This window comes from Rhamphochromis longiceps, linkage group LG17 (assembly GCF_057381845.1).
Source record: "Rhamphochromis longiceps isolate RC_006_pf linkage group LG17, R_longiceps_female_GT1.1, whole genome shotgun sequence".
In the NCBI taxonomy this organism is placed as follows: Eukaryota; Metazoa; Chordata; class Actinopteri; order Cichliformes; family Cichlidae; genus Rhamphochromis; species Rhamphochromis longiceps.
Genome location: NC_140573.1, coordinates 17,335,002 through 17,350,559, shown reverse-complemented (window position 1 = coordinate 17,350,559; position 15,558 = coordinate 17,335,002). Strand labels below are relative to the sequence as shown.

Sequence of the window (15,558 nt, the reverse complement as noted above, 5' to 3'; positions counted from 1 at the left end):
ACCAAGGTGTATCATTGGCTGTGCAAAAACTGAAACACTAGATACAGAAAAACACAACCTGAAACTAGAAACTTAGAACAGACTAGAAATAACAAAGAAACCGAGGGGCACAAGGAAACACACAGCAACAACAACGACATCAAGCAGAGGAAGACAGAGGACTAAATACACCCAAGAAAACGAAGGGATGAGAAACAGGAGGGAAACGCTGCTGGAATCAATCAGACTAACAAGAAAGGGAAACAAAACTGAACATAATGCACACAGGCCAGGAGATTTTCAAAATAAAACAGGAAACATGAAACACACAGTAAGACACAAGAGAGACACGACTAGGAAACAGATGAATAAACATGGAGACTTGGCACACATGATAGACATGACAGACTACACAGGGAAGCAGAAATGGGAACAGACTAAAATGAACAAAAGCCTAAGAACTAGAAACTAAACTGAAACTAAATGCCACATGAGAGAATAAGAAACATAGAAACACTGAGCCATGAACCCAGTACAATGACACTTCTGCCAGCTGGCTACACCTAGAAATTATGTCCATGAAAATACTGAACAGAATCAATGACAAAGGGCAAGTCTGGCAGAGTCCAACACTGACCAGGAATGAGTCCGGACCAAGCTCTTACAACGATTGTATAAGGATCGAATGGCTGAATGGAGAAAGATAGGAAGAAAAAAAATGTAAGAAGCCGTCACTTGACCCAGCTGTCTTACCCTTACTCCCAAACTGAGATTATTGTACTCGGAACAAAAAAATGTAAAAATATAGTGTCCAACCAGATGCTTACTTTAGATGGCATTACCCATCTCCCCAAGATATGTTCGGTGATCATATTAAACAAATCTCTAAAACTAGAAACATCCTGTTCATGCATTTATTATTTCTAGGATGGACTATTGTAATTCTGTATTATGTGCTATGATTCACTTTAAATCCTGACTAAAACTCTTCAAATAAACCATTCTTTTGCAAGTGATCATATAACTGCTTGACATCTACTCTAAGAATTTTTGAAATAAAAGGAAAACAAATTAGGATGATGAAGAGAGATCTTTCCACAAACCCAGCGACAGACAGAAGACAAGATATACATAATGTCTCAGGAAATATCTAACAACAAAATGTTTAATACAATTGGTTAGACAGATATAAAATCTACTCACTCAGTTAAGCGTGTCAGTGTGTCATATACAGTATATGCTATATAAAATTTTTAAAGTATGACACAATACAAGCACAATATCAAAATAAGGCGTCAATAAGAGATCTTGCACCCACATCCGGTTACTATGTTATGTGTAAGAAAACTTCTAAAAGTGCTATGCTAGCGCTAAGTGCTAAAAAAGTGTCTTCATTGTTAGATGCAGGAAACATAATTAATAATAATTTGACAGTTAGCTGAAAGTGTATGAACCCATGATGAATCCATAACAGCCCCCCCACACACACACCATGACATGAAAGATATGATGTAGGTCACAGAGGCTACAGACTCATTATGGGGCAAACCAAGTCTGGATTGAGGGGAGACATGGTATAGGGAGTGCATATGGTTGATTCCCACAAACAAACTAAATGACATACTGTATGATAACTAAAATGCTATTATATTTTTTAGAATGTTGTTTCTGCATCTAATTAATTTTTACTCTTTTATTTAATATAAACGTTGTTTACTTAAATTACATCTCAGGTCAATTTTTGTTTTGTGTTCACTCTAATGTTTTTTACTCTCAGGTCTCTGTTAATAATAATCTTTATAAGAGTTTTATTCATTTATTTGTTTGATTAACGATAATAAGAAGGCAGAAAAACGGCAAAAAAAGACGCGTGGATCCGAAGGAGGGAAGTATCGTCATCATACCATCCTCATCTTCAGTGTGTGTTTCGGATAGAGTGTGCGTGTGTTTCATTGTGTTTGTGCGTCTCTGGTGTCTTTCACTCCGACGCGGGCTGTTTTCCTTGGGACTCTGACTGAAGATGTAAAAAGAAAAAGGGGAAAAAGTGTCTGTGTTATCAACCTTGTCTTCAAGCAATAGAAACTTTGTTTAGCTGTTTTAGCTGAAATTAAACCGAAGCGGATCGTCGTGAAGTCGTTTTGCGTTCATTTGGTGTGAAGAGGAGAACTCCGCGTTCATCTGAACTCAGGTCAGTTTGATCAAATAAATGGAATTTTAGAGATTTAAAAAAAATCGCAGACAGTTTTTATAAAAATCCTCAAAAGGCAGTCGTGCAGTAACTTAAGTACTTTATAATATGAACAAGGACTAACCAACCGATTTCACCGAACAGGGAATCACCGAGAAAATATTTCATTAATAATTTGAAACCTTTTCTATAAGTAGTCTTGTAAGGCGCGACCGTTAGAAATGCGAGGACTTCTCTTTAAGACTGATAAAACACATCTGAGAGACGAGTTTCTGAACCCAAATCAATTTCTGGGCTTTAAAGTTTTTTTTAAAGGATGTTTGTTCGCTTTTGAGCTACAAGACACCAACATTTTTTCCATTTCCTTTATAAAAGCTATGCGTTCAGTTTGCAAGAAAAATCACCGTTTGCAAATAAATTATCCGTCTAAACAAAATCCTCAGTTAGTTTATGATTCTGAACAAAAAATAGGAAAAAGATATCACCATACCTCAGTGCATTTAGAGCGTTCAAATCACCAGAATGCTAGTTAGGTTACAGTTATAATTCCAATAATTAAACAACATATATATATATATATATATATATATATATATATATATATATATATATATATATATATATATATATATATATATATATATATATATATATATATATTGTGATAGGTAAAGGATTAGTTATAAAGTAAGTTGTAAACAAAAAAGATTCTTTTGACACATCAGGAATGACAGATTAATCATTTGGTGGTTTCTTTTATTTGGTGTTCCATATATTTTTGGTTAAATTAAATCAAATCCCAGACTCAAGAAAGCAAAGTTTATACAGCTGCACAATTCAACATTTCTTTTTTATTTAATGATTAAAAGGTAAATATAACAAAATATACTGCAATGTTGTGTTGTACTGTGTTTTAGGCATTCTAAAGCTTCTATCCTTCTCTTAATACATCAGACTGAAGACAGACTTGAGATTTGCTTTTCATTTTTGTTTTCATTTGTTGCATTTTTTTAACTCTAAAATGAAAGATTTTCTTACAATATAGATTAAAAGTAGTTTAGTTTTTTTCTGATCTTTGCTTTCAAACCAGCTGATTAGGAGCAGCTAGGTTGATGAAGCAAGCTTTGGATGTCATCTGAGGTTTCATTATCTTATGATTCTAAAGGATACTTTTAGTTGAGTATTCGTATGGACTTACAGTTTAAATGACTTGAATTTAAGTTGCTTACTTAAGATTAGTCTCTTTTTTGCTGGATCATTGTTTCATCACAAATTGAAGTGACATTTTTTGTTTGTTCTGGCTCTCAGTGAATAGTTTCTAATCAAAGTGCATGAGAAGGGTTCTGTAGAAGAATATTTCTGTAGTGTAGACTCTGATTTAAGACTATTTGTTGTCTAATATGCTGATGTGAGACCAGTTATTAATGTTTTTTTCTTTCTCTCTGTAGGGCCATGTCACCATTCAGCTGGACTCTCTCTGCTGTTCTTCACAGTTACTACCAAACATGAAGGACTGAAGTCTGAGGACACGGTGCCCCCTGCTGGACTAGTGCTGCAGATGGAGGCCATGGCTGAGCCCAGCTACTCTGATCTGATTGCCAAACACTACAATTACACCGGCAAGTTCCGGAAGACGGAGCAGGACTCAGGTCTGAAGGCTGATTCTGTGATCTTCATCATTGTGTGCTGCTTCATCATCCTAGAGAACATCCTGGTCCTGACTACAATCTGGAGGACCAAGAAGTTCCACAAGCCCATGTATTACTTCATTGGGAACCTCGCACTGTCTGATCTTCTGGCTGGTGTCGTCTACACTGCCAACATCCTACTGTCAGGTGCCAATACCTACAAGTTGACACCCACCCAGTGGTTCTTCAGGGAAGGCAGCATGTTTGTGGCGCTGGCGGCCTCTGTCTTCAGCCTACTTGCCATTGCCATTGAGCGCCACCTCACCATGCTGAAGATGAAGCTGCACAACAATGGGAACACCTTCCGCGTCTTTCTACTCATCAGCACTGTGTGGATGATCGCAGCCATTCTAGGCGGTCTGCCGGTGATGGGCTGGAACTGCATCCAGAGTATGACACAGTGCTCCACCGTGCTACCACTCTACCACAAAGCCTACATCCTGTTCTGCACCACTGTCTTCAGTATCATTCTTATGGCCATTGTGGTGCTCTATGCCAGGATCTATGCATTGGTGCGCACTCGTAGCCGCAAACTGGTCTTCCGCAAAGTGTCCAATGGTCGCAGCAATGCCAGTGCAAACAGTAAGAGTTCAGAGAAGTCAATGGCACTCCTGAAGACAGTCATCATCGTTCTCAGCTGCTTCATTGCCTGCTGGGCACCACTCTTTATCCTCCTGCTGCTAGATGTGGCCTGTGAGACGCTAAGCTGCCCAATCCTCTACAAGGCAGAGTGGTTCCTGGCACTTGCAGTCCTGAACTCTGCCATGAACCCACTCATCTACACACTGACCAGCAACGAGATGCGGCGTGCATTCCTAAAGACACTGTTGTGCTGTACTGCCTTCATTCGACCACGCACCAAGCTCACAGGACCAATAATGGGGGCGGAGTTTAGCCGCAGCAAGTCTGATAACTCCTCTCATCCCAACAAGGAGGAAGTGGAGTACTCACCGAGGGAGACAACCGTAGTGTCCTCGGGGAATGTCACCTCATCATCTTAAACATGCAGGACAAACAAGCAGATGTACAGGGTCAGATGAGGAGTACGTGTTTGTACACAAAATACATGTGAACTCTGCCATGTAGCCAAGTCACGAAACCTCCGGCTGACCAGGACTCACAGACTTTCAAACTGATTGGAAAGTAAAAGAGGTCCAGACACTGTTTGTAGTTCCAAACCGTCATGTCGCAGCACCTACTGGAGAGTCAGTGGCTGTAACTCCTGTAGGCTGGGATGGATTGTGTTTCATCTCATCTGCTTAATGTGGATCATTGTGGTCCTGCATCATTCAAGACCTGGTCAGAACATAAAGTGCTTCTTCAGATTTTATACAGATATCCAAACATGCTGATACACAGCATTTCTCTGCAAAATACACTTTACCAGACAGTCAAAGCATGATAAAATAGTGACTTATTGATGTGTTTTGATGCATCAAGGTTAATTTTACTGAATAACACTTACGACATACATAGAAAGTGATCCACATAGAGGAATCAGACTTTATACTCACCCTCTAAGAACAACTAGAACATGTAGCACTTACTATCAGATGTTTAAAATATGAAAATGAATTAAAGAAAACTGTCCTCTATCCCCTTTTACCTTCCCATACAGGGACGCACTTATGAATGCAGAGCTCAGCTGCTTTAAACAACAGTTCATTTTTCTTTAATCGTCATGAATAAATCTTTTACCAATGCTTTATTATTGTTCTACATATGAAGTCTACTCTGCTCAAAAAGAAAAATAATATTGAGGCAAACTTTACTTACCTATTAAAAAAATCACATAAGTCATGATTATAAATAAAATCAGTTTGTTATTTAAACAAACTATTTTTAACCCCAATTTTCAATTAAACTGTAATTGTATTTTCCTGTTAATCATAAGTAACTTGCCTTCCATGTATTTTAAATTAAATTTTAAAAACCTCAATAAGGTGGAAATGTTCAGATAAAGGGTCAAATATAATTCATTTGTCAACTCTTTGTATTTATTTACTTTTTTTTAAAAAACATTTTGATCATTTTTGATCTTGTCAAATTTTCTTTTCCCAAAATGATGCGATTCTGTCAGAATTTTGTTTCTATTTTTAGAATTTTGCTTAATTTTAATATTGTTATAGAAATGAAATGGTCTTAAAACCACAATAGAGCCTTACCAAAAGTGGCTTGAAAAATAAATAACTAAATAAACAAATAATCAAATAAAGAAGTCAGAAGTCCAAATTTGTTCAATCTATAATAACAATAATAAGAAATAATAAAGACAAAGCACAGAAACGTTAAACGTTTTTTGTCTTGTTTTGTCTTGGTCATCATAAAAAATGTTTCTTTAAACCATCACCAATATTGTTATTTAGACTATTGAGTTTATTGTAGTATAAAACAAACAAAACATTTGGAACGTTAAATATTTGACAAAATATTGATATAAAAAATTATATTCAAAATACTAGCCTCATCTAAAACCCTTCAATAAACACTATCTATTAAAAAAACCCAAATAAGATAAAAAACTATTTTTTGTCCAAGAAGCAACTGAACTCTGAATTCATGAATGTTTTTGATGTGACAAGAATTAACTGTGCAAAAGTTGTAGAAAAGTTTGGGTCAGAATGTATTTTCTGCTTTCCGTCAGTGTTCCCATTGTTATTAGTAGTGATGTCAGTGTATTTTAATTATTTTAAAGCCGAAAGGAAAAAATGTAATTTCCACATTTCCTGTAAATTTGTTAATTTGGTAACTATCTTCAAAAGAACAAATAATCTTATTGAAAGCTATGAGTAGGATGCAAACTGGTCTCTGTGATGAGACGATTTTTGCAATTTTAGGATTTTTCTTTTAAATTTGCTGCTGAAATGCTTACAGAGAAATGTGCCATTTTTATCGTAATGATTGTGTTTAGTCATTGACAGGAAAGGGCGTTCATGCCAGTTGTTCTCTGTTACCAAGATCAACGGTCCCTTTCAACTTCTCTCATCCTTTATCAGGAGCAGATCAATTAATTAATTAATTAAATTGTGTGTTATCAAGAACATTGACACAGTCCAAGCTGACCTGTGCATTCTTTAACTCCCAAATGTTCGGTTGATGGGTTTTTTTTGTTTTGTTTTGTTTTGTTTTGTTTTTTAGCAATTAATAAAGACAGAAATAGAAACACGCTGTTTTTGTTCTTCACAAATAACATCTGAAAGGCTGCAAACTGATGTTACAATTTCCAAAAGAAATTCATATACAGACAATACAAAGATTAGGGGTTAGGGGAGGAAGACAGGACAAAAATATGATGTAGAAGAAAGCCAGAGATTATCAATAACTAATAATTAAATGCAGTGAGTGAAAAGAGGTGAGAGAAGAAAGAATGCTCACTGCAACAAGGGAAGCCCCCCAGCAGCTTAACTCCCATTCTACTTTTAAACATCCTGGGAACCACAAGTAAGCCAGCAGTTTGAGGGTTAATTGGGGTGATATGGTACTATGAGGTCTTTCAGATGAGATGGGGCCTGATTATTCAAGACCTTTTATGTGATGAGAACAATGAAAGAAAGGAGAAGGAAGAATTATTTACACGAAAGTGATTGAAATTTTAACCAGATGTTCAGTGATAGCTTACAGCTGTACTATGCTTTAAACTACGTATTTCACGTGTTGTCAATGTAGCCACTACTCTCTCTTTTTTTGAATCATTCATTTTAGAATGAAAAGGGTATTCCTAATTTATCAGTTTCTTTTTTTATCATGAAACACCAACATTTCCACTTTTCTTGAGCCATTAATTTGAGGTTGTTAATTAGTTTTTCCCAGTTAACAGCTATCCTTATTTTAGCAAACAGTTACAACCCTTTGTCCAAGCACCAGTTTTAGTCATGTAAACCATTTATAATTAAACTTTGAATTGTTGTTTCATCCATGATTGTTACAGTCCTCTTGCCTGAGAAGTCTAGGGGAGCTATGGAGTGTAAAACAGTGTCAGTAACACAGTAACAGTAAGTGTTAACAGACCAAACCATAGACTTAGCCTCCAAACAAATTAGCCATTGTGTCAAAAGGTTTTTTTTAATTTTATTATTATTATTATTATTAAAAAACTTTTTCAATTTTACAATTAACTATTTAAAATTAACTTACACAATGAAAATGAATAGGAGAAGAAAAGGGAAGCAAATTAACACCAGGGTCTCCTAGGCCACAAAACCCTCCAACTGTTAATAGAAAGTACACAAACACTATTCTCAAGATTGAAACCAAAGATATATCGCCTGAAGTCCTTGGGTGGCCTCAAAACAGGAGAAAAAAGTACATAAATAATAATGTCAGACAGCCCCTAACAAGCTTCCACTAATAAATAAATTAACCACTTTACCAAACCAGCTGAACAAACAGGTCCCACAAATTTGCTGCTTTTATCTTGTAATATCACTTTAAGAAAAAGCAGAACTACAACAACTACTATTACTACTACATGCACGTAGTGGCGGACAAGCAGAGGAAGATAGCCGTAGTGGTAGACGTAGTGATACCGAATGACAGCAACATCAGGAAGAAGGAAGACGAGAAGCTGGAGAAGTACCAAGGCCTCAGACAAGAGCTCGAGACGAGAAGATAACAGGTAACATGGGTGCCAGTGGTAACTGAAGTGCTATATATGTGTGTATGTATATACATAAAAATATATATATATATATATATATATATATATATATATATATATATATATATATATATATATATATGCAAAAGATGGATTGATAGATTTTCGATCCCTTTCTCTCTGTCTTTCTAGACAGAGAGAAAGAGAGAAAGGGAGGTAGAGAGACGGATAAAAATCAATTACACTTGATGTATAGTGTGGTTCTCAGCTTGTCTTTTGCTTCAGAGTGTCATTGTTAATGAGATTCACTGACTATCCCAGCTGCTGATCCCTGACTTCTAAGAAGGGGGTTGTCTCTGTGAGCCCACAGGGAGAGATAAATATAACTAAAACCTTTTCCTCTGAATGAGGCCCAGTCGATGGTCAGCTGATGCCCTGCATCTAATCCAGACTGATCGGAAGTCTGTTAGGTCAACACTTAATGTTATTTTTCATTCATAAAAGCAATCATGACACAGAACATTACAAAGCATTTATTTCCTCAATCACCTGGCAATGGGCCAAATAAGGTTTCACAAACATCTAAGATTAGGGTATATTATGGGCTGGAATGATATTGAGGAAGTGCTTTGCTAGTCTCTAAAAAAAGAAGTTTTACCTCCACCATGGAACCACAAACCATCACATTTCATCATCATGTTAGCACATCTATAGAAATTTGACAGTATTATTGAACCTAAAAAGGTTAATGGCCCAGAAACTAAAACATGTTAATATTTCTTAAGCAGAAAAACACTTTTTGAAGCCAGACCTATTTCAGTGATAAGCTATCATTAATTCTTTCAAGAATAAGTCTAAAACTATTTAAAGCAGATGTAGGCCTTATAACACTAACCCTGATTAAAAATTACAACCACTATCTGAAAAACCTTTCATTTTAAATTGTGACTTCATTCATCTTTTCTACATCCAAATGTAAGTAATTCTCTGAGTGTAACCCTCATTACAAAATCACTCACATGGTATTTGGGTCTTCTAACTAAAATAGGAGAATAGGAACATAAATGCCATCATTGCCACACCTGGCCAACATCTGGCTGACATACACCCTGCCATGACACCAGTCAGTCAGCAGTGCTGGCTTGACACCAGATCGGCACAGACCTGTCTGCTATGCGGGTTACCTCTCATTACATCTGAGAAAAGGTAAAAAGACTTAACATCCAGCCTTTTATGTTTAAAGCGATACAGAGTGCTAAACAGAGTTTATCTAAATGTGCTTTTGCTAATAGTAAATCATTTCTATTCTTAATAAAATATATAATCAAAGTATAGTTTGAATTAATATTATGAATGAGAAATGCAGTTTAAGTGACGAAAACGTCTGTTCTAATGTCTTGATTTTTTTTGCGTAGACCTGATTCATAGACCGCGGAAGATTAGTGTCTGTGTGTGGCTGCAGGAACGTGAAAAGATAAGAAATGTGTCTGCGGGCCGTCATTATACACGATTCTGAATGAGAGAAATGGTATTAACTGTGTTGTAATTGTTAAACACAGAACCATAAGTTGCATGTCATTTTGCTGATAGTTAGTCATGTCCAGAATCAAGGACTGACTGACCCAATATAGACAATATCTGCACTATCCAATGTCCAGTGTTTAGTGGGTGAGTATCAAACCCTTGCACTATTTAACTCACCAGATCAAAGTCAGAAAGTTTTATTGTCTGGATGCTTTAAGATGATTAAAAGGGGAGGGGGGTATTTCTGTTATCTGTTACATCATTCATCACTTCTGACAGTAATTTTGAATCTTAGCAAGGTCAGATGACTTTGAATGAATTCATCTGTCGTCAGAGGAAAATATGTTGCTTATTATATTCAGTTGAATCTCCCTTTATTTCCAAAAACAAAGAAGAAGAAGAAGAAGAAGAAGCAGAAGAACTAAAAGACAAAACAAATTTTTTGTGACCTCTCATGTCCAAATACATGAACTACATGGTGGGTACTGGATGTGCGTGGGGGGCTGAAAGCACTCAAGGGGCCAACCACCCCTACATGAAGGCAAATAAGCAGAGACTCTGCCTGATACCCTGTCACAAAATTCTCCTCTCTAAACACAGTGTAGCTCACATTCTTCTCTTGCATAAGAACACAAAGCCTTAATCTGGTTTTCCCATCGTATCCTGATTATGAAGACTATATGCCGTTTTGCACCTCCATATCTTTATGTGTTCAATACTTTTTCCCTGTGTCATTTCACATTATTATGCATAGTTAAATTTATGGACATCTATGGTTTCATTTGTTTGTATGTTTGTATTTGAAAGTCTGATAAGAAGGACCCAACACACAGGCATTTTTCTGCTCATGCAGCTTTACAGCTGCACACTACACTGCTCTCCCACTAGGCTCTAGGGTCCTACTCGAAAGGGAAGGCATGATCAGATGATGGAGGTCAGCTTTGTAGGTCAGCCTCCCCTGACACCACACCCTGAATCACTGCTCCACCAATCACCTGCAGCTGAGGCACAAACTACACCTGCCACAGAAGAGTCGTTACCTATGGATGATCATGCCCTTCAGATAGCCATCAGCATATGGAGCATGCAGACCCAGCACCCAGTCCAAGAGGCCCTGGAAAGTGGCTGGCTCTAGACATGCTGAACTGAAGTGTCACAGACTGCTACAAACCATACCCCACATAGCAGACAGGTCTGGCCCAGATAAGGTGTCAAGCCGACACTGCTGGCTGACTTCTGGCATGGTAACTGCTATGTCATCCAGATATGGGTCAGCCCTGGTGTAGATGGCTCTATTTGGGGCGACCGTGGCTCAGGGGGTTGGGAAGCGTATATGTAACCGCAAGGTCGCTGGTTCGATCCCCGGGCTCTCTGTCCTGGCTCTCGGTCGCTGTGTCCTTGGGCAAGACACTTTACCCTACTGGTGGTGGCCAGAGGGGCCGATGGCGCGATATGGCAGCCTCGCCTCTGTCAGTCTGCCCCAGGGCAGCTGTGGCTACAACCGTAGCTGCCTCCACCAGTGTGTGAATGCGAGAGTGAATGAATAGTGGCATTGTAAAGCGCTTTGGGTGCCTTGAAAAGCACTATATAAATCCAATCCATTATTATTATTATTTATGTGATGGCATACCACATCTGGCCTGATTATGGTTTGGTTTATGTGGCCCAGGCTCATAGAAAACAGGTCTGGCCTGGATCCGGCATCAAGCTGGCACGTCTGACTGACTGGTGTCATGGCAGGGTGTATGCCAACCAGGTGTGGTCCAGGTGTGGCAATGATGGCACTTTTTATGTTCCTATTTTAGTTAGAAGACCCAAATACCATGTTGCAATACTATACTGCTATGGTAGCCAATGTTTCTGTGATGGACCGAGTTGAAAAACAGGAGGAGCCTAGGAATTATTAGAAAAACATAGTTTCCATTTATTTAACCCCCACAAAATTATATTTACAAGACTAACAAATGTTGAGCTCATAAAAGAGGTCAAAGAAACAAAGCTGAACTTAGGCAAAGACTGCAACCTTAACCAACCAAATGACTGCCCAAACATACATAATTGCCCTAAAACTGAAATGACATACTAGGGTATATATAATGGCTGATCAGACCATTGTGACACATGAGGGGTAACAAACAAAACACAATCATAAATCACAACAATGCAGTACAATCTAGTTTGTTAATAAACTAACCACTAAAGAAGAAACTCAAAAACCCCATTAAACCCTAAACTCAAATATTTAATTAAATACAAATACTTTGTTTTTAAAGTAAAGAAAACACACATTCCCCCCTTCAGCAGGAAGTGGTGGTGTGGTCCAATTATCTTCCTTCATATTTAATGGTTTCAAACCCTGGCTACCATCTTTTGTCCAGCAACTCCCAGGGATGATGGCAGGTAAGAAATAAAAAGACAAAAGTTAGTCAGAAAGCAAAGAAATGAAGAAGTATGAATACATAAGTAAACTAAATGTGCGCGCTTACAAATAGAACAAATGTATCCAAACCAATCAATGAAGTTATTGGCAACTAAAATGTATTACTATGTTCAAATGAATGAAAATACAAAAGTTACCGACTTTAGAGTGTGGCCATGGGTTTGGCCATCACAGTTTCAAATGCAGGTTTGACAGGTTAGTGAGTGTACACTTATTTGTGAGAGTTTACTCATGTTTGTGTTTGTTAGTGGTTTGATTCCTGGCTCTTCCAGTCTGCATGTCAAGTATCCTTGGGCACGATACTAACCCAAACTGCTCTCCAATGCATCATTGGAGTGTGAATGTGTCTGAACGTAGTACTCAGCACTCAGTTTAGAGAAAGTGATTGGGCGACTGTTGATGTTGCTTTGAGAGTAGAAACGCCGTTATATAAGAATCAGTCCATTCACTGTCCGAACAGTTCCAGCAGCAGTATTAATTGATATATTGTTAATTATAAATTATCAAAATTATTCAATTCAAAATAAATTTGCTGCATTACCTTTGTTGAGACATTTTTAATCTGTGCTAAATATGGTACATGTTGTTATTACATGGCTTGATTAAGGTACACATTAGACTGACATCTGGAGCCACAGCTGAAACTGTTCTGGGCCAGTACAGGACCACCAGTGTGTCTGCAACTGACCTTGCGCTGGCCCACCTCTGGCAAACCTGATCTGGGCCACCAAAAGGCCGTCATTCTTTGCGGTAAGTGGGCCATGTGTAAGCACATTGTGTGGGCCAGATCCGGGCCATACCAATTTTGCTATGTGGGACAGAGTGGAGAAGGCCATTTTTCCCTTTTTTTCTGCCAGTAGCCTTTGGTTATCCAACTTATCACTAGCGCCAGAATGGTTTTTGTGACGTTTGTTTTCAACATCTGTAACTCCTGTAACTTCTGAACCATTTGCTCAGTTGAAAAGATTCCAGCGGTTCCTGAAAGCACCAGCTCTACGCTTTTCTGTGATATTAGGGTCATTACGGTAAATTCAAGTCTCGCAGCAGCCCAACGAAGGCAAAGGTCACTTGAGAGAAGAGAGAGTGAGTGTGATGAAAGGAGAAAATGGACATTTTATCAGGCATTTGTCTGTTTTAAGTTGTTTTTGTTTTGTTTTGTTTTTGCTGTTTGCTGTGTTGTCTTGTTTTATTTGCAGATATTTGGATGTTGCACCCCGCCTAGGATTACTGTAATGACCCTAACATCACTGAAAAAGGATGGAGTTGATGCCTTCAGGAGCAATTGGAATTTTTTTAAATTGTGCCAGTGGTTCAAGAGTCACGATAATTTGACATACAAAGCCAGCACTCCCATCGGGTTTTAATGAGTTAAATCCAGTACTGTGAAAAAACCAGCCTATCCAGTCCAGGAGCTCGTCAACCTGGGGCATGTAATAAGTGTCAAACTCTGAGACTTCATTCACCTTGCAGTAGTCAACACAAAACCGTATAGACGCATCTTTCTTTACCACAAAATCTATTGGGCTACACCACGCACTGTCTGACTCTTATAATATTTATAACATTAGTTTAATTAATATTACTATATTTTTAGCATTTCAGCCAATTCCTTCTGTACAATTTTTCTCTTATGTTCAGGTAACCTGTAGGGTCCTGAACACCTCTGGCCTTCAGCCTCTCTCCATGCTTTTGTCAGGTTGAGGTGAAATATCTCTGTGACTCCTCCCCTGTCCAAAAAATCATCGCACAAAGTGTCCTTGCCACTTGGCGAATAACTTTGAGCTAGAAGAAGGAAGTAATACAAGTACTATGTCTCTCAGTGAAAATTGCCTGAGCCTAGTGACTCTATTGTACAGGTGCTGCTAACATTTCCTCCTGATATAATCTGCTCAATGTGTGCAGCTTTGCTCTCAGGTCCAGAACATATTGAATCTCATGTTTAGGTGTTGATCGATGCTGGCGGCTGCAGCCCGCAATGCGGATGCTCAGCAGTCGGCCTTCTCTTCCTCAGGGCCAGGGTGCAAGCCATAGAAGAAGGGTCAGTCTTCTGGTCCCATCTGCCCCTCCCTGAAGAGGCAGTGATGGTCCTCCATGGAGAGGCCCAGCCTGTCCAACATTGTTCACCCTACATCAGGGCCATCACCTTTTACACTCACTATGTGAGTGCATTTAATTATTTGTTATTATTATAAGTCTTTCTCCCCTCACTCCAACCTGTCATGGCTCGAGGTTTCTTCCTGTTAAAAAGGACTTTTTCCTTCACACTGTCGCCAAAGCTCTTGCTCATAGGCAGTCATATGATTGTTGGGGTTTTCCCTGTTCTCTTTGTATTATTGCAGGGTCTTTACCTTACAATATAAAGCACCTTGATGCAACTGTTGTTGTGATTTGGCCCTATATACATAAAATTTAATTGAAATGAACTGAATGACATGGTTGCTGCTGCAGGGAGGCTGAGGTCCTCCTCTGATAATAATGGCAGCAACCTCAGGACCCATTCTTCAACTGGATTGGAATGGCTAGGGGTCGACCTCTTCCCCCATCCGATGGAGTGTCACTGCCAGGGCAGGGGTTAGTAGAGGGGTGTCGGCGATGAGCCAGACTGAGCGACCAGGTCCTCCAGCACATTTGTCCGGTGCTCAGCCTGGTTCTACAGCCAGACTGTCCAGTCTGCTACATCTGACTGACTGTTTAGATCCTGCCTTTTCCTCTTTTCCAGATAGTGGTGGGTTCTGTTTTATCTACCAGTTCCACTTACAGGTTTCACTAACTGAGTACTCTGCTTTGCCCTCCTATGGTCACACCTGCTCCTCCCATTCCTTATGCTCAGTCATTCTCATTGCCCATTTTCTCAATTATTAAGCCAAAAATAAAGATAAAATGACCTGGTTATGATCGCTCACCAACCTCATATTTTACTGATACTACAGTTTAACCTATCACTGTAATAATGGGCACAAAATTAATAGTCTTATTTTTTTTAAACCAAATTTCTAAATCCAGAATTAATCATATAATTTATGTGCTCTGTGAAACTGCCAAAGCCTGACAGTTCAGCAGTTATTTCCCTTCTTAGCTTCAGGTCCTTTACCAGTATATTACCTTTTTACCTCTCAGAAATCAGACATTTTTGTACCATTGA

General features: G+C 38.5%; 1 protein-coding gene across 1 annotated transcript; it reads left to right on the top strand.

Annotated features, from left to right (window-relative positions):
• The first annotated feature begins 1,571 nt into the window (after positions 1-1,571).
• s1pr1 (sphingosine-1-phosphate receptor 1) lies at positions 1,572-7,032 on the top strand. Its single transcript, XM_085387161.1, has 2 exons — positions 1,572-2,167; positions 3,616-7,032. The coding sequence occupies exon 2, from the start codon at positions 3,726-3,728 to the stop codon at positions 4,854-4,856; it is 1,131 nt and encodes a 376-aa protein (XP_085243287.1). The 5' UTR covers positions 1,572-2,167; positions 3,616-3,725; the 3' UTR covers positions 4,857-7,032.
• The last annotated feature ends 8,526 nt before the right edge of the window (positions 7,033-15,558 follow it).